General features: G+C 40.2%; 1 protein-coding gene across 3 annotated transcripts in view; it reads right to left on the minus strand.

Annotated features, from left to right (window-relative positions):
• BDNF (brain derived neurotrophic factor) overlaps positions 1 to 20,417 on the minus strand; it is a 69,069-nt gene extending 48,652 nt beyond the window's left edge. Inside the window, exon 1 of one of the 3 annotated variants that reach the window (XM_030829513.1) lies at positions 19,031 to 19,464. Coding sequence is in view for 1 of the 3 variants with exons in the window: in XM_003254346.2 (XP_003254394.1) it covers positions 20,101 to 20,103 (3 nt within the window). In the remaining 2 variants the exon portion in view is untranslated. Of the gene's footprint in view, positions 1 to 29; positions 657 to 19,030; positions 19,465 to 20,100 lie in introns of those variants that run through there. The other 2 variants (XM_003254348.2, XM_003254346.2) reach the window with 2 other exon arrangements.
• Positions 20,418 to 20,702: the final 285 nt, after the last annotated feature.

The following is a 20,702-nucleotide window of genomic DNA, read 5'->3' on the forward strand; positions in this document are numbered from 1 at the left end:
GGAAAGAGAAAGAAAGAAAACAAACCCACCTTTTCAGTCACTACTTGTCAAAGTAACCATCAAGGCAGCTGCTCCGGGAAAGACTTCGGCCCCAAAACTCCCAGACTCTATTATTTTTTCACGTTCCCTTCGCTTAATTAAAGGGGGGAGGGGGCGCGAGTCTTTGGTGCCCGGTATGTACTCCTTCTGTTCTGCAGCAAAGAAGTTAAATTATTGATAGTGGAAATTGCATGGCGGAGGTAATACTCGCACCCCATCAGCGAGAAGCTCCATTTGATCTCGGCAGAGGCAGGGAGATTTCATGCTAGTTCGCCGGGGGGAGCGGCAGAGAGAGCAGCCCTCTCCGCGGTGAATGGGAAAGTGGGTGGGAGTCCACGAGAGGGCTCCACGGTGCCTTGACGTGCGCTGTCATATGATACCTCCGCTGCCTCGAAATAGACACTCTAGTGCACGAATTACCAGAATCAAAATTCAGCGCATTTAAAATGATACATCTTTTATTAGAAGAGTTCCGTTCCAGGGCATTGCATGCTTTTGCAGATGTTTTCACTTCCAGCCCCAGCAAACACACATATAAGCTAACCCTTTTAATAACGACCCAGGGCAACCAAGATAACTAAAAAGTATTCTGCTTTAACCAGAGTGGGGGTAGGTGATTCGAGGGTGGGGGCAGAACTGGCTCAGTTAATCCTCCCCTGCCCTCCACCCCCACCTGCCCTCAGCAAAAGAGCAAATAGCCTTTCGGGTTCTCATTTGCCTGTAGCCAAGACCCTTGAAGAAAACTAATATGGCTAGGGTCCAGAGGACATTTTCAATTATCCATTTGATGAACTCTGTCAACCGTCTACCTGTGTTTCTGCTTTAAGGTTGAATTTTCTTCTCGTTAGTTCAATCAACCAATTTGTGTAGACCTTAAAATTTAGAATAAAGAACAAGACAGCAGTACCGTACTTAACTTGGAGTCCCTGGACCTCCTCGGAGCATAAAAATCACCTGGGTGAGTGTTAAAATGAAGGTCCCTCCTCCTGAAATTGTGATTTAGTAGGGGTGGGGAAGGCTCCAGGAATTATAATTTTAATAAATACCACAAGCAATTCGAATGCAGACAGTCTGAAGTCATACTTCGAGAAACACTGTCTTGGGGGTACAACACTGGGTATCAGAGGAATCTCCCACCAAGCCCACACCCAAATTCTGCAGGCAGCTTTCTGTGTATGTGCATTTTTCTGTAATCTCAAGGGGGTTTGACCTAATAATTGCAAAGACTCATTGCTGTAAGAATTTCCCTAAAGACTCCAACATTAATTTTGCTAAAGGGAAAGATTTATAAACAGTTTCCTTTCCTGGACCCTCTTGTGGTTACCAAGAATGTGCTGTTGAACTGAATATATAATATTATTACATACTCAGTTCAATTTACCTAAGGGTTTACAGTTAACAAAATGAATTCACTAACATTAGCTATTTTAGAACTTCTAAAGACTAGTGACAGAAATTATTTACCCGTTTTATAAAGAAGAATCCGATCCTCTGCCAGGAAATAATTTACCCACGTTCACACAGTGAAGTACCGGGGACAAGACTTCAGTGAACTCAAGAATTCCTTCTAGAAATAACCCTGCTTCCATCTCCCCAACCCCCTAAGTGAAGCTATCTGTTCCTTGGAAGTGTTATCAGAATGTGTGATCATTCAGAGCGCCTTTGCAAATTGTTGGACTAAATAGTCAAATTATTCAAATATATGCATATTCTTCGAGTGTCACACATTTAGCTTTGCACCTCTGTCAACTTGACAGAGCACATGACCAATACAAACCACCCTACAGCACAGATGGCAGAGTTTATTGTGGAATATTTAATGTATGTGAAATACGCAGGCTAACCAAAAAGCAATAAAGGACAGAGGGCATGAAGCTGGATACCGTTACCCCAGAGACCCTCTGAGTTGGTTCCCAGGTTGTAAGCTGAATACAGACACAATTTCTTTTAGTAGCACAATACAATTTAAAAGGCTAGTGTTATACATTAAAAAAAAATACTTGTACTACATTATAAAGGACTGGAGGAACCCTACTCCAAACTTTAACTTTGTTAACTTCAAACTGATGCTTCACATTTGCTTGAAAATGAGTTCTACCCTCAGGTTTTTAAGCTCAATTGTAATTTATTTCCTTCCTGAAAAATACCTGGCAAGTTAATGCCAGGAATCTAAGCTAGCATTCTGAATGCTGCTCACTTAGAAGTTATGGCAAATCTTTTTCCTGCTAAATTCACATTGGCACGTCAGCATTTCTGCTGAAGGAAAAAGTGTTCTCATTTCCCAGACTCTGATTGGGTGGGTCTATGGCCAATCTTCTTATTCCTACTCTCCCTTGACATTATATAAATAAATGTGTGTATCTCCGCTTTCCAGTGTGTGGTGCAGTTTTACTGAGGAAAAGACAGAGGAGTCAGAAATGTCAGGGATATTTAGAAAGAAAAGAAGATCAAATGCCAATTCAGATAACCATGATGAATTACACCTCTTAACACTTCTAAGCATTTCCAAACTTTCTGATTTCTGATTATAGCATTACCAAAACTGTAAGTGACCAGACTTAAAACGCATACTTATTTGCCTTAAAAGTACATCTTACATTCAAAAACAATGAAGCCAAGGTAAACAAAATTGTACCAGTACCTTGCATGGAATTCTAAATATTATTTTTAATTTGCTGAATTCAGGTTGCATAGAGATAATTTTGGAGGTCTAAAATCAAACTTTTTACAAAATTATTTCCCTATTGTGGGCAAGGATGATGCTGAGAATACAGAGCATGTGTTTCTTATTCTTCTTAAAAATTGGCCTCTGGCATGATGGATATGTTAGGAGCTAAGTTTCCAAGTTTATAATCTGAACATTTTCTCTATTACTAAAATGAGGGAAAGTTTCACAGCTTGAAAAAATAATGCTACTTATTTCACTTTTGTGGGGCTTAAAAATTACTTGTGAATTCGTCTGAATCTTTATTTCTTTTTGGTTATGTTCTAATACGATCCTAACCCAACGTTCCAGGGGGGACAAAGGTCAGGAAGAAATTCGAATTCCCATCTATTCTTGTCAGGAAATATAAACTAATCCTCATTACCCAAGTGGGAACAGAGGTAGTAGGCTTGACATTGACATGTTTTTTCTATTAATAATTTTAATTGGCTGAGGTCAATTCTATCACTATAAGCATTTTATATTTAATTATGTTTATTTAAGCTTCCTAGTTACTCCTACCTTCAGTCTTCCTTGCAAGAAAAAACAAAATAAGTTGTCTAGTCTAGTATCAAATAAGTTGGCCTAAAAAAACTGTTGAAACTTTCCGTAATCAGCATAGGGAAAATACCAAGTAAACAGAAAACCCTGCTGCTGAGCAGAGTGGCACAGGTGTTTTCAAATTCATCCTGGATAATTTGAAAGGCCCAGTCCAATGTTAAACTATGTCACTCGCAATCCTTGAAATTCTTGTATAAGGCCTGTCCTGAGAAAAACCTTAAGGGAGAAGTAATTTCCCTATTCATGAGATGTTACGTTCTCACTAAGCTTTTTATGAAACATAAGAATAGCTCTATACCATACCCAAATGTGTTCAAATTGGTCAACACCTGTTACAGGAGTTATGTAACCAGGCGTAGCCATTAGTGGCAGACAAAAGAAAGGAACCACAGCAAGAAACTTTTAGAAGGGCCAAGACTAGGAGAGTAGAACAAGAGGGTCAAAAACTGATCCCATCTGGGAATAATATTTAGTTGGATCAAGAAAAACAGCATAGAAACCATTAAGAAACTGTTGAGACTAGACCCCCAAACATATGAGAATCATCAACTTGTAGCCCTCCAAGTTACCAGATTTGTGCTGAGAACATTTAAAAATTAATAATGAAGAATAAATTTGGTTTACTTGTTGTAATATTTCTATAAGCATGGTCAAAAGGGATGTTAGGTTGTGGGCATAAGTTAGAGCTGACAGTAATAAATAGCTGTGGTATTAGTTGGTTTTGCTAGGAGAAAAGCCGTGAGAAGAATTAACAAATTTAAACCAAAGGGTTTCAGGACATTGAATCAGATGAAAGATGAACATTAGCTTATTTTTGAGACTCACCTATTTAGGCTGTGTGATGATTGGAGTGAGAGATTTTCTACAGCCAAATTTTATATTCTTCATGAAAAAAATGAAAAAGAAAAATATGCAAAGAGAATTTAGAAAAAAAATAACTGAACTTCCTAAAGTCTTATTTTAAAAACACACACTAAGAATTTGGCCTACTTTCATGTGATTCTGATACATGAATCCACACAGCACTCTTTGGTGGTCTTTTTGACCAAGGACTTGGGCGGGATGTGCAACTGGCCCTCTTTCTACCTCCAGATAGCACAGGTATGGTGAGAATGAAATCCTTAATAGTGCATGGTTGTGAAGAATGGGTTAGGCTTTAGATTAGTCTGGCATACAGAATCACTTGGAAACATCCGAAACTCCTGACTTTCTCAACTTTAGTTGCCTTTTACTTCATAGTTACAGTCATTCAGTTGATGAAAGATTGCTGAGTATCTACTATCTGTCTATGGGCTGATACAGGCAGATGCATAAAATACATTTTAGCCCTTTACATGCTCATATTCTAGAACATAAGAGTTGTATTTTAATCCATGGTGCCACTTGCAAATTTGTTAAAGTCTAGGAAGTTTTGTTTCGTTTTGTTTTGTTTTCCCTTGCCATAGGTTTGGTGTGCATAAAGATGATGGTAAACATGCCCCTAGTGGCCAGGGGGTGGTAGTGATGGACAAGAAACTTGCTCCCAAAGCTGGAGTGGCGCTTAGAGGCTGGGGAGGGCCCACCATGGTTAATCAGTCCCCAGTTATTTTGGTTAGCAGTGTTTCACAAAAGGTAGACAAAGGAGAAGGAGTGGATAGGGTGGGAGGGAGGAAATGAGACAATTTTTGTTTGAGGCAAATAATTTTTCTAAATATGATAGATAGACCTATAAAAGACAGGTCCAGAAGGGATCTTAAGAGATTATCTCATCTTCCTCACTATTTATAGGCCTATCACTGCAGACCAGGGAAGTAGACTACACATCCTTCTTCTGGGGAGCTATCTAGAATCCAGCAGTGCTGGTGCTTGGAAGTCCTCACTTGTAATGCATTTTTGTTCCTGTTGCAATTTATATCTTATTTCATTTCATTCAACCTTAGTGAAGATGGAGAACAGCTGCTTACTAACCTCCTTGTGTTATTAAGTCACCACTCAGACTTTTCTCATAGCAAAAGATCAGATCTCACAACCTTTCTTCATAAACTCCAACTTTCAACCCATTAATCATTTCCCTTGGTCTACCCTGGACCTCCTCCAAGATTTCTATATTTTTCGAAAATGTGGAGCCCCAAACCAGACATGTGTGTGAAATTATCCAGGGCTCAGGAAACACAGGAGTCATGAATTATCTGAACACAGCTGTTGGGAAAAACTAAAGGGAAGATTCAATCAGATTGACAAATCCTCCCCTTGCAACTTGGAGACAAAGTGGTGGTTGTTTAATAAAAAGATGAGCCTTCATAACAAAGCTATGTCTTCTGTCCTTAGCTTTTAAATGAAGCATTATTTTCAAAAGAAACAACTCTTGAATAGAACATTTAGCTTTCACTGTTTTCTCCCTCAACAAAATTGTTTAAGAACCAGTGGCTTTTCTGTACTCCACTTAAAATCCCAAGTTGTAGACCTTTCACATTTAAATTGGATTTGTGCTTTCATATTCTCAGGTGCTTATTATATACTGAAATAATTTCTCTCAAAGGTAAGGTCTATGAAATACTACACTACTTTCGAAGCTTTACCTTTCACCTAAATTGAACCATTTCTTTTCATGTGGTCTGCACACAAATTCCAGTTAGAATAAAGTGAATAAAACTAAGTTGAATTCAGTAAAAGAGAATTATGCTAACCTACATGATACCTAGAATCAAGTCTTCATAAACTCATTAAGTATGTCTCCATTATGGCCTTACAACCCAATGTGACCAAATCATGGGATCAGCAGAAATATTGTTCCCATTACCCAGGAGATATTCTATGGTGTCTGTAAAATCAATCCAATTGGCCCAAGAAGACATTAAGCCAGATATAGAATAAAGTTAACACTCTAAAAAGAAATGGGGTAGCAGAGGAGAACGTTTACTTCCTCTTCATAATACCGCCTTGAGAAATTGTCCGGGGACTTTGTAACCAAAAAGAGACTACTGCAAGTGTTTGCTGTAAGTAGGTACTTCTGAAACCTTAGTCAGCCAGTGAGAGGCACCAAGAAGCTGTAAGTCTAGTTGGATATGGGAAAGGCTGATGCTGATACAGAAGAATAGGACAAATATAATGTTTCATAAAAGTTGAAGACAGAGAGATGGGGTGGAATGGGGAATGAATTGGTGAGAGCACAGCCATTAATTTAAATTCCAGCCCCCATAATTGTTTTTTGTTTGGTTGGTAGTCGCTGCCGTGTGTGTACTCCGGGAAATTACTTCTTTTTTGCTGCTTGGACAGTAGTCATGACCTGGGAATGGGGGGTGGTGTGTGTGGGAGGTGAGGTATTATATGGCTAGATATCCAATTCTGGAAGTCGGATGTCGATGCCATGATTCAAACTAAATATATTTCTGAGACTCAAACTAAGACCATTGTCAGTTTTCCTCAAGACGGTTTCCATGCTGAATTAGAAAAATGAAGACCAACACTTCCTTTATTACCAGATTTCATGTGTCCCCCAAATGCAGTAAAATGTTTAATATTGAGGATCTTTTATTTCATAGGCATATTTTCCTGAAGGCCTTGAGAAGAATGAGCCAAACATATGACCATCCACTGGCCTTTTTAATTTAAATAAGTTCCAAGTGTAAACAACTGAAGTTAGCTTTGCATTGTTTGTCCCTTTATGTTGATACTAAATACTGATTTGAACTACTATTCTCACATAATAAACATATTCTTATAGCATTATAACCAGATTGTGGATGTAGATCATGTTAGAACTACTTTGCAAGCCAAATTTCCATTACCTTCCGTCTTGTCCACACACAAAAACTAATTAGAGCAAAGTGAGTAAAAATAAGTTGAATTCCATAAAGAAGAATCATGCTAATCTACATGATGCCAATTTATCTCAAAAGTATGTACAAGTTTGACATATTCTTGACTATTTCCTAGATTAATATTTTTTCTAATGTTTCTTTTTATTATTGTACTTTTGGAAATTCATATTGTTATTTATATGATTTTGCTGTTTCTAGAAAGAATTTATAAAACATCAAATTTACCCTTTAGTTAATTGATGTTTATAAAAGCACAATTTTAGAAGAATATTTAGTAATAAAAGTTAATCACAAAAGCAGAATTATATGTATGGATATTATATGAGGAACAAAGAAATTGCTCCAAAGAGTATTTAGTTGGAACATAAGGTGGTTTTAAAAATAAAAATTTTAAATGAGCAAACATTTTCTAACATTTTAAGAGTAGGGATATTAATAGATATAATTAATTTTAGAATTCCTCTTTTTTTTTTTTTTTTTTTTTGATATAGAGTCTCACTCTGTCACCCAGACTGGAGTGCAGTGGCGCAATCTTGGCTCACTGCAACCTCTGCCTCCTGGGTTCAAACAATTCTCCTGCCTCAGCCTCCTAAGTAGCTGGACTACAAGCATAGGCCACCATGCTTGGCTCATTTTTTAAGTTTTAGTAGAGACAGAGTTTCACCATGTTGGCCAGGCTAGTCTCAAACTCCTGACCTCAGGTGATCCACCCGCCTCAGCCTCCCAAAGAGCTGGGATTACAGGCATGAGCCACTGCACCTCTTTTATTTCTTGATCACTTTAGGGAAAATATATTGGTCGTTGTTGTTTTCTTTGGGTGGAGGATCAGGAGTGAAAAGAATTTTGTCACTGAAAATCAAATAAAGCTGTTGTCAAATCTCAGCTAAAAGAACCAAATGAAGTTACTCTGAAACAAGTAATAATATAGGAATCAATGAAAACTTGAAGTTTCAAGTTTTAGCTAGTGTCTCAATAGTCACAAAGTAACTATAGGATATTTAAGAAGTATAAAGTATAATTAGTTTTGTCCTACCATTTTGAAATTAATAATATCTGATTAGAATGCTATTAAAGTGTTGTTATGCTTATGTTTTAGTAATTAATCTGTTTTTAATTTTATTTTGAACATTAAAGTAATTAAAATCTTGCACAGACTGTCCATTGTTTCCTTTTGATGTGACTATTAGGAAATAGAAGAAATATCTTTGTCATATGATATTATTTTAAGGCCCAGATAGTAGTCAAAAGAACTTGGGTCCTAATTTAAAACTGTCAGTTTCTGGCCATGTAACCTGGGCAAGCGACTTCACTAGCCCAGGGTTGTTCAGATAGATACCGTAAGGGCCATATAATTGTTTATTGAATAAATTGATAGATCTACCACTGTGCACCTCAGTTGCCCAATCAATCAAATGAGGTCAGTGGGCTACAAACTGAGTTTGCTAAACCTGGCAACACTTTCAGACCTTATCTCAGAAAGAAGAGATGATTTAGGTGATTTCAATGCATGAGGGGAATCAGTGAACTAGATCATTTGTAAGGTACTTTTTCTATCGAAATTTGAACTCCAAGTTTAGTTTACCAAATGATATACAGTTCCTGAGCCAAGGTAAGGACTTATAGTCTACCAGCCATCATATTACTTAGTTATCTCTGACAAAGCTTTAGGTGGACTTTTTCATATATCAAAATGTCCTTCAAGATTATCCTTTTTTGCTAGGCTGCTTTCAGAGCTCTGGGACATATCAAATCCATTATGTGTTCATGGTGTCCTTCCCTGAATAAATTAGAGTGGAGGTGGGATGAAGTCTCTCCATGTACTTCCGCATCTTTGATTACTTATATGCCTTTGGCAGCTCTGCAAAGACCACTGACTTGTGTGCTAAGACATACCAGTATGCATCCAATCCCTCATTTAAAACCACATCTTTCTAGGAGCTGCTTTCTAGGAGAAAGATGGATGAAATAAATATATCAGGAAGATGCCCACGTAGATATGCGACTCCCTTACCCAGAATATATCCCAGCTTAGTTTCTAGAGCTAGTATCCAGAGTTCTGAGTTGGTGCAAAGACACAAAGGACCCAGACACCAATTCCTGGCATGCTCCCAAATGAGATGCTGTTTTCAGGAAAGTTCCAAGTTTGGAGTGGATCCTTTGGAGGAAGAGCATTGAATTGCACAAGGAAAGCCAATAAACATTCTAGTCCCCAACAGGGACTATAAGCCTTGTAATTACGTTTTAGACTGTGCTTGTCCATCCTCTTCTTCTCCATATCTGTAAACAACATGTTAGCTTTGGAGGTTTGTCATCCACTGTGTGTCTTTGGAGAGGGTGTTCCTCATCACAGCATCTGCAGTATTATAGCCAGTAACAGTTCGCAAAGGCAAACTTATGAAATAGCTTCTAAACATACTAAATCCTAACCCAAACAATTTATAACGTTTCTTACTCAATAACTCTCAGAAGTCAACTAACTTGGAACTGCCCTAAACAAGTTAAGAAAGGAGTCAGACATCATCCATTGGGTCAATAAACTAAAGTGGAAGGAAGAACATGCAGGTGAAAAGTTTCAGATTCTAATCTCTTCAGTGACTATATACTTATGTCTGGATCATTCTGTATCTTGATAGTGTTTTAAGTGTGATGATAATTATAATAATAAAAGCTAAAATTGAATAGTGATTTGCAGATTAGTGATTAAAAAAAGGGCTTTGACATTAGACAGACCTAGGTTTGAACCCAGCTTTGCCACTTATTGGCTCTGCTAATTTAAGATAGTTAATTAATTACTGATGCCTCAGTTTCCTTATCTTTAAAAGAAAAATAATCATCTTATCCTAGAAAGATTGTTGTGAGGATTCGATGAACTATGGAAATGCAGAATGCTCACCATAGCGAGCTCAACAAAGTTAGATTTTATTATTAATGTATATGATCCTAACAAAACATTTTAATACTTTTTCCATTTTATGATTATGAAAACTGGGCTTCAAAAAGGGTAGGTGACAATTAGCTATTTGAAAATCTCTCATTGGTTAGCAAAGATCAAAATGATTCTAAAGTAGCACTCCTGGAAATGAATTGTGAGACTCATGGCCATCTCAAAGAGTTGTGGTCAAGATCTTGTAAGAAAATGTGTGTGTAAACCATCTGATAATGGGAGACCCAGATTAAATCTGGGTGGTAGCTATAAGATGGGGAGGCACAACTTCATAATGGACTTTGGAACCAGAAAACTTTGGGTTTGTAGTTTAGCTTCTCCACTTCAGATTTTCTGTGTTAGTTTGGGCAAGTTACTTAAATTCTCTGAGCTCTAGTTTTCTTAATCTATCTCTGAGAGTTACTTTGAGAGTTAAGTAATATATGCCAAATACAAAACAAATAACAGTACTGGATGAATGCAGAATAAATGTCATCCCACATCATTATAATTTCCCATGGTGTAGTAAAGACAAACAGGAAGAGTTTCAGTAATCTCTTGGGTTAGTGAGGTCAGAACAGGTATCTTAAGCAATGCTGAGTTAATGACCAGAATCTGAACTTTTTATCTTTTTCAGTGGAGTGATGGATTGCTAGGGTAATGGGGTTGTGCTGGTGATACTAAAGATAAATGTTAGAGTAGTAGCAAGCTCATTCAATAGAAACATGCTTACCATACCCTGGCCTTCTCAGTATTTGGTCCTTTCCCCACTTGGCAGCTTGTCTAATGGCAAATGTGAACTTTAAAAGTTTTCTCCCAATGCCAGTTTCCTTTTACCAGGAAGGAAACGACAATGGCTAATGTTGACATTGACAAAATTAACATTTCTGAATCTACGCTATGTTAATAAGTGCTTCTCAAGTGTTCTCTTGTTAAATATGTGTGGGAAATGTTACACAGTAGTATTTGCATGCTTTCTCACCAATATACATCACAGACACCTTCATATTACATGTCAGTTTTATAGATATTTCAAAATACATTGATACTTATCATTACTTCAAAATTATAATATTTACCTTGCTGTTAGATCTTATTTAATGTATTAAAAAGCACATATATTACTTTATCACACAATATGTTATTTTAAATGTTTTTATAACTGTACATCAATGCCACTGGCTTCCTTTGTAATCTTATACATTTATTTCATTCACTTAGAATTTTTTTTTTTTTTTTTTGAGACAAAGTCTCACTGTGTCATCCAGGCTGGAGTGCAGTGGCTGATCTCGGGTCACTGCAACCTCCACCTCCCAGATTCAAGTGATTCTCGTGCCTCAGCCTTCCAAGTAGCTGGGATTAAAGGTACGTGCCACCACGCCCAGCTAATTTTTTTTTTTTTTTTGTAAAGACACAGTTTTGCCATGTTGGCCAGGCTGGTCTGGAACTCCTGACCTCAAGTGATCCACCCACCTTGGCCTCCCAAAGTGCTGAGATTACAGGCATGAGCCATCGTGCCTGGCCCCATTTAGACATTTTTATGAGAAGGGTTTACACAGGCTTCACCAGACTGCCAAGAGAGTTGAGTCCATGGCATGAAAGTCATTACAATGGGCAATTCTTTCTTTCTTTTTTCTTTTTTTTTGCCAGGCTGGAGTGCAATGGCATGATCTCGGCTCACTACAGCCTCTGCCTCCATGGTTCAAGTTATTCTCCTACCTCAGCCTCCCGAGTAGCTGAGATTACAGGCATGAACCACTAATTTTTTGTATTTTTAGTAGAGACAGGGTTTTGCCATGTTGGCCAGGCTGGTCTGGAACTCCTGACCTCGAGTGATCCACTCACCTCGGCCTCCCAAAGTGTTGGGATTACAGGCGTTAGCCACCACGCTGGGCATCAGAGCAATTCTTAAACATTGATTATGGAAGTTATTGGCAAGGAAGAAGTCCTTAGCAGAGGAGGAAGGTGAAAGCAGAAGAAATCATTGTTTCCTACTAAAGTAGCCAGAACAACAATGAGCATTGAAGGTAGAGAACAGTCAATTCAAGAGCCCCTGTATAATTAGAACTCCACTGTGACTTCCCTTTTTATTTCTCGATTTTTTTCCACATTCTCTTTCTTTTCTCTATTCACTCACACAGCAATGCCCTATCCCAAAGGCTTTGGATGTTTGTGGCACCTTTCTGCAATCACCTAATTTGTGTATTTTTTCCCCACAGTAACCTTGTTACTTAGAGACAGGAGGTGGTTGATATATTTCCTTGAAGAGGGAGGAATCAATTCTAACTTCTTTTGCTACTGATGAGCATGGTGCTACAAGGAAATTTCTAGATAGCATAACATTATAACATTCACTCTGGGAACAAAGATCTCAGAGCATTTTCTGCTGCTGTTTAGGAAAATTGTTGGATCACCTTTCCCAGGATGCGAAGATTTTGGAGTGGATTTAACATTCACTCAGAGGTTAAAAACTTTGACAAAGTACATTTTACTTCCTGTAGTGGTCTGGGAAATGCCCAGAGTGGATCAAAATGTCCTATACAAGCTACAGCTTTCTCCCAGCTTCAGGCTGAATTGTTAAATCCAGAGGTCACATGTTACTAAACTGCTGGTTTTTAGACACTAGACTTTGAAGATTTTTTATTTTTAAATTAATACTTTGTAATATATTTTGCCATTTGTCTAAAATAGAATTCAAGAATGATGTCTGTTATGCCTAGTGCATCAGAAGTTATTTTAAATATGGCATCTTTATAAAAGTCAATAGCTGCCTCATCAAAGGGCAATCATGTCTAGTGTGGGTGGCTGTGCCAATTGTTTTTGAACTACTGCAGCAATCTAGCCAATCCCAGGGAATGGCTTGCAGTCTTTCTACACCCACATTTTTTTTCTTAATTATCTCCACCAGGCTGAGTTAGTTAAGGACAGATCTATAGCATTTCCTGGATGTCAAAATGCCCACACACCTTCTGCAATCCTTGGGCTATCTGCTCCCTTTCATGTTTCTTTTGGCTTGTCCATCTAATTATCTATTATCATGTGTATATAATGCATTATTCATGAGACCCAGGCAATTTCAGGATGTAATATCTTTGATTTTAAAAGGAAATGACCTGAAAAATTATAACTTCTGCTTGCACAAAGAAAATAAGCAGTAAATTTGACAGCAGGTCTTCCATCGCACCACCTGCTTTTAAAAATAATCTGCAGAAATTTGAGATCATTCTCTAAATTAAAACTTTCCTAGCCTTCATTCCATAAACGAACAGGTTCAACACGTAGATTCCTTCTATTCTGGGTTCAAATATGTTACTTTGATTTTTTTCATGATATACTTCTTAACAAGTTAAAAATTTGTGGTACCCAAAATTGTAAATCATCAAAGGTTAGGGTAACTTAGGCCTTAATTTCCCCTACACCGCAAGAAACAGTTATAGACTATATCTTTTATGTCACTCAAACTTGGAACAGAAGTGAAATTTAGAGTTTATTCTGAGAACATCTCTTTTGTTTTATGTGTGAGGAAGCAGAGATCAAGAGTGACTGATTGACTTTTTTGGGTACTGACCAGCGGTTGGAAGTAAAGCCTAAACTCAGGCTTTTAATCTTATTCACTGTGTTCTCTTGAAAAAAGGAATCTTATGAGTCCAGAAGTCTGTCCCCTTCTAAGGATTGGTGCAAATAAAGAGACTAGTCTTTGTCTCTAGGCCACAAGATCCACCAAGATAGGGACCATTTGGTCTTGTTTATTCTTGAATCTCCATATTGTAATATAGTTCCTGGCACATAATGGCAAACTATGTGTTGCCAATTAATACTTACAAAATAAAATTATGAATGCTAGAGTCTCTATAGAAAGTATACCTTTTGGGCAAAACAGGAAATGGTCAGCCAAGCTCATGATCCACATAAGTATCAGAACATCTACCAAGATAAACAAGTACCCAGTGTCCAAGACTGGGATGAAATTCCAGAGGGTCGAAAGAAAACAAGCCAGCATGAATTCATGTATCAGATATGGGCTGGGCTAAGTGACCTCTGAGAACCTTCCCAGACCCCAGATTCTATGATTCACAAGTAAAGGTAATGTACATCTTGGCTTTGGCTCTTCTTATTCTCTGTATTTGTTTTTTGGGGAATTAGCAACTATGACTTAGATGGTATGTCAACTAGAGGAAGAGTCCTGCTTTCTTTGAGTTTCTAACTGTGGGAGAGGGAAAGACTGTCTTAGGAAGACTAGTTAAAACTTTCCATTAGGCCTGACAATTTTGAAAACAATTTGTAGAATATGTTTTTAATTTAATTAAATAAATCAAAATAGGAGAAAATAATGCCTACAGCTCCCTCTGATGCCCTAGTGGAGTTTCAGGCAGCATGGTCTAGAGAGGAACAAACACAAATTTCCTTAAAATTTGAAGAAAGATTCTGAGTTAGTCTTTACATCTTACTGGCAGTGTAGTGTTAGATAATTCTGCACCTTACTTTCCTCATTTGTAAAAGGTGACTGGTGATTCCTACCTTACATGACTGATAAGGAAATCAAATGAAACCTGTAGAGAGCTGTCAAAGTACTATATGAATCTAAAGTGTTATTACTAGGAAATACAAATAAAGTCTGCACTACAGCAGAAAAATTTCTTATAGGATTGTTTTATAATGTTGGAAAGAAAGAAGAAAAAAAATCCACCTGAATTTTTAAAAAGTCAGAATGAACACTCCAAAAATTGCCAAATGAGATTAGAGGCAGGGATAAAGAATTCATCCTTCCATCTCTGCACCATAGTGTCTTAAGGGTATTAATCTTTATGAAACACGTGTATCTTTCTCAAAAGACACTTGTTAAAGCAGCAGCTCTACATTCCAAAGTAAAAGAGGAAAGATGTCATATTTTTGAAATTATAATCACCTTTAAGCCAAAAAGGGGAGAAATTTATTTGTTGTTGAAAAATTTAATCTTTCTTTCTTTAAGACCTCTATTTCCATAGCACTCAATGATGGTAAGCTTTCACTGGATGCTAATGTTTATTTTTATTGCTAAGTAGTACGCAATGTTCTTGACATAGATTATGGCATGTAAATTTAAGAGACTCACTGCTTGTTAAATTCCCACTAGAAAACACACACAGAGACACACACGCCCATACACACACACACAGACACACACACACACACAGCAGTAGCAGATCAGCAGAGAAAGACACCAGCCAAAGAAAGATAATTTGAGATACTTCTGAGGTAGCAGTTGTAAAATTAAAATAAGCAACTCATTAAATTATCCATAGAGTGAAAAGAAAGCTGCAAAAATAGATATTTTTCTGGCAAGTCAGTGCTTTTCAGAATAAATTTAGTTTTCAGCAGAGCTTTTAAATCTGATGATATCAGTTCATATTCATTAGAGTTATTTAAGTGGTTAGACTAGTTTGTCTAATTAAAACCAAAGAGTAGCTTTACTGGCCTTTGATAGAAGTATATTTAATAAAAAATATGCTCAGTTAGACATCATTTTAACTGACAGATTGTAAGCAATATGATCGAGTGAATGTTACTTGAGCAAGTTTGAGCCTGGTCCCAAAATCACAGAATTACAAAATAAAAACCCTTTGTAAGTCATGCTTTAATGCTGGTTTTCCCTCATTTCTGTTTGTTGGCTGATTATCTGTTTTGTGGTCATCCAGTCGCTTGCCTTCTCTCTCTCTCACTGCTTGATTTTGGAATCTTGTTTCTTACTAAAGCTTCCCCTAGAGGACAGGCCAGGAAAAGGAAAGAAACTAAATTCACCAGCTTCTCTCCTTATTAAGAATTTAGATCAGAGATTTGATGGGGAAAGAGTCTGGCAAATGAAAGGGGAAGCTTATTTATGTTGATTTTAGACCTTTAAAAGCCTTCTTTCCAGTGTACATTAATAGACAATTGAAAAATAATATTTTATAAGCCAACTAATCACTTGCTTTTAAAATCCCCACTTACTACCTTGAGCATATACATTAGAATATGTTTTAAAATAACTAGTACTCTGGTTCAGTCAAATGAAAACGATATATGGAAAGAGAATGTCATAATGATGCCTCCCATTTATGGAGTGCCTGCTTCCCAGTTTGCAAAGCCCTTATAGATATTCTCTTCTATCCTCCAAAAATTGCTGTGTTGTAGGTCTTACTATCAATGACACTGAAAAAGCTACTGGCAGGATGCACATATTCTCATGTGAATCAATACTGGTATACTCCATTGGGGGAGCTAGACCAAGCTAAAATCTCACATACAGAAATAGTAATATGCAAGACCAAGGGGTATAAAAGTAGGCTAGGTTACTGTTAATTTAATAGCAGCCAGATTAAAATTCTCTCTCTTTCCTCTTTCTTCCCTTCTTCTGTCTGTCACCTTCTAGTCTTCTGACTGATTCCAAACAGGACAATTGAAATGTCTTGCCTTCATGCTGAAGAGCTCTTTGTAAATACACATAAACAGTGAATATCAGGTGCACCATTTTTAAAGTGATATTCATTTCCACAACAGTTTAGGTGAAACCATGTCATCTTACGAGTGTGTGTGTGTGTGTGTGTGTGTAGAGGATGACGTGACACTTTTGAGGTTTATTTAATTTGTTAAAGATCTCAAGGTTACAAGACTTAGACTGTTAAGCATTTTTCCTCCCAGAGACACGATATCTACAATTTTCTCGATTCAACTGTCAGCTAAATTGGCAAGTCAACTAAAAGGATAATATTCCCTTAACGATGCATTCATTTGAAGCCCTAGCAACTGTATTAGGCAGCAGCGAGTATTCGCTAGCAAGGGATGGCGCGGGGAGAGGAAACTGCAATTTAGAGTGACAGATGATTTCTTTCCCATCCATCAAGCTACCTCAAAATGTCACAATATTTACACCTCTTTCTTGGTGAATTAGAATCCAGAGACAAGCAGACAGAAAGAAAAAAATAATAATTCCGGCCGGTTGCCGCCTGATAGGAAAAAGCAAGCGTTGCACCTTTAAATTCTGCTCCTCCATTCCCCGTTCCGCACACCCCCCACCCGCCCCTCCCGGGATTTTGCAATAAATCTCCCAGTTCTGCGTTCAGCCCTGCAGATCCGTATTTAAAACAGCACCATCTGGGAAGGGTGGGTGGCGATGGTGATGCGGGCGCCTTGGAGTTCCTTTGCAGCACGCTTGGAATTGCATCAGACTGATCAGAAATCCCCCCGCCCCCAAGCTCAGCCCCTCCTGCCACGCTCCCCTGCCCGCCCCTCCCCTCCCCTCCCTTCGCGTAGATCTGACTGAGAAAACGACTGGATCTCGGAACAATCTGTGCCCCATTCGCTGCAGGCTTGCTCCGTAAACCCTGCCCTACGCTCCCTTTGTGTGCCGAGCAGCCTATCACCGTCATCTGATCCTAGCGCCTGTTTTTTATCTTTTCCTTCTAAATTTCCACAATATCCTCGCTTCGCCTATGAATCCACCTGCGCAGAGTTGGGATTCTTTCTTTTCGTTCGTTAAAACAGTGGTCTTGAGTTTCGGAAAGAGGTTTTTCCTATGTTCCCCTCACCCCTACCCCAAGCTCTGGCCTTTTAATTAAGAAGAGCTGATCCGGGGAGGAGTCCAGAACGACCAAGCCCTGGGCACGGCTCTGTGGCCGGAACAAAAGGCCTGAGAAGGGGGTGGGGGTGAGGGTTATAGGAGTGTGGAGAGGCTGGTGGCCCCCGCCCAGGGGCGCCTAAGTCCCTGAGCTCCCCGAAGAGTGGCAAGAGGATAACGCAGCCGCGCGTTCCGGCAGTTCGCGGTCGCCCGGGGGTGCAGGCGGGGGCGAGAGAGGTAGAACACAGGGCTGGGCGGCTCCGCGCCGCTTCTATCTCACCCGCCAAGCCCCCCACCTCCACCCCCCGCCAGTCCCCCGGCCCACCCGGGTGGCGGCGGCGGCTCAGCGACTAGCCGGCCGCCCTCCACCGGTGCCTCCGGACGCAACCTCGCCCTGGCAGGGCGGTCTGCGCGCCCAGCTGATTGGTGGCTCTGTCCAGCCGCCGCACGGAGCTAAGAGTGTTCTTCTCCACCGCCTCCAGCCTCCCAGGCCCCCTCGCCCGGCCCGCTCTCTGGCTCTTCGGTCCGGAAAGGACCTTCTACTCCCAGGCGGAGGCCCCCCTTTCCCTGAGTTACCCCGACTGACTCGGACCTGGGCTCAGTGAGGCATCCGGCCCGGCTGGGGAGCGGAGCGCGGTCTCGGCAGCTCCCCTTCCCTTGAGAAAGCGAGAGCCCTCTAAGCCAGCGCCCGAAATTCGCGGGGAGGGAGGACAGAAGGGAAAAAAAAAAAAAAAAAAAACCCAGAAAGAAACATCCAGCGAGGAGCGAGGGCGACGGAGAGAAAGAGATAGAATGAGGGAGGGATGGAGGCTGGAGGAGGGGGCGGGGTGGAAGAAGGGGGGCGGGAAGGAGGGAGGGGGAAAGAGAGGGAGGGAGGTATACAGAGAGAATGAATCCTTCTCACTAGAAGAGCTGAAATTACCTTGATTCATTTTTTGTGTTGGAGGTTTAGCTTTACCTCCTTCCCTCTTCCCAACCTCCACCTCCTCTTTCCCCACCGCACACCACCTCCACCGCCTGATTCTAAATGCTACAAAGTCAAATTTTAGGAAATCGAATGTTGTGCGAAAGCTTCATAATTAGTAATGAATCTACTGTACACACGCACACACACACCAGCAAAGAAAACGGAAAAGAGGGAGGTGAAGGGGAGAAAAAGAGAGATAAATCTTACATTTGAATCAGACATTTGCAGGTCCAAGTTAACTAAACTCATTATATCCGCAGGAAGACTGAGTTTCTTTTTTTCCTTCTCCCTTTGCCCCAGGGTTCTCACCTAGGGCAATTCAAACTGGGCAAATACCAAGAAACAACCCCCTCTCATGCTCCCCCTCTACCTCCTCCCCTCCACCACGCGTCCTCTCCGGAAGACAGAGTATCAAAATAGCTCAAGAATTGGGGATGCAGGGGGTCCCCGCCCCGGTGCTTACCTTCTTTGCGGCTTACACCACCCCGGTGGCTAGATCCTGGAGATAAACACTTGCATTTCCCAAAGTTAACCCAGTATACCAACCCGGAGCTTGCCAAGAGTCTATTCCAGCCTACACCGCTAGGAAGCCAACTTCAGCGAGCTCAATGAGGGGACCAAACTGGGGCTCGCTTTCCAAACGCTCCGCTCCAAAATCTGACTCTCTCTCCAGCCCCGATCTCAGTGTGAGCCGAACCTCAGAAAAGACGCTTTTTAAGGGCGACACAGGGTTGGCTTTACAGCGGGGCCAAGAAGACTACCTGGGGGTACCGCCACCTCGGACAAATCCGTTGGCTCTGTCCAAGGTGCTGAATGGACTCCGATCGCCCGGATTACACACCCGGCAGAGCAGGAGGAAAAGGCTTAAAAACCTCTAATTAAGTGATACTTGATATTGCTCTAGACGGTTTCTTCCACTTCCTTACGTTTTGTCACGTGCGGATGGCTTTGCCAAAGCCATCCTGTTAACAGTTGATCACATGTTGATGAGAACCTTTTCTTCTACGAGAGGATTACCCATTTCATTACCGGTGATATGCACTTCTGACTTATTTCTCTCCCCCAAACCCCACCCCCCATCTACACCTAAACTTCCAGTCTCTACCCCACCCTTACCCCCACTCCACCCCCTAACCCCAACCTCTAACAGCATTATTATTTTTAGATGGAAATTAACCCCCTTGCAAATGTCAATTACATGCCCACATATAAATCATAGAATATGATCATACACCATACACATAAAGAAAAAGAATGGAATGCAAGACGGCTGAGAGACAAGCATCAGCCTTGAACAACCAATATAACACACACACCCCCCTCTAGCTCCAAGTTTGTTCCACGCAGTTCCACATAGCTGTGTTAAATCTCAAATGATTCCAATTAAAGTTGCACTGTGTAAAAACCCGATTCCCCTGGCCTGAGTAGCTCTGTTCTTTGGCGTGTGAAGTGCTAGGAAGAGCCGTGATATGCTCGTTGTTAAGCAACATGTCAAGATTTTTCAATTATAATGCAGGGTTTATTGCTACTCACCATTGTGCCTTTGCTGTCCTGGAGACTCAAGTGTCTTAAAATCTCCTCTCCCCAACAGATGCTGGAAGGTAATGTGTCTTGTTTGAAGTCATCATGTGAGAAGTTCGGCTTTGCTCAGTGGATCGCCCACCACTTGGTGTGACTTATGAATCTAATAACCCTTTGCAATATCCGCAAGCTTAAACTCTCAACCACCTTGGCGACTACAGAAGACAAAGCAACTGGCATCGATGTCGAAAAACCTATAGATTTACGCAAACGCCCTCACTCCGAGAGATACGTTTCCTTTTGAGTTCTTACGTGATTCTAATGAATGAGCGAGGTTACCAATGATTGCCCAACCGCCCTGCTATGTAGCAGGTGTTTCCTAGGGCTGCCTTCTAACCGCCCGTTACTGGGTCCTGGCACTGAAAGTTCCCAGAGCAAGTGAGGAGTTTCAGGGTACCCCTGTAAAAAAAAAAAAAAAACCCAGCCTGCACACCGCTCCCTTGCCCACTACGCAGGTCACACCTGGGGCTCCGGCGAAGCTGAATTCGGCTCGGGAGATTTCCCTGTCGCCAGGTAAGAAAACCTTCGCCTTGTCAGGCTAGGGCGGGAAGACC

Source organism: Nomascus leucogenys, chromosome 15, assembly GCF_006542625.1.
Source record: "Nomascus leucogenys isolate Asia chromosome 15, Asia_NLE_v1, whole genome shotgun sequence".
NCBI classification, from domain to species: Eukaryota; Metazoa; Chordata; class Mammalia; order Primates; family Hylobatidae; genus Nomascus; species Nomascus leucogenys.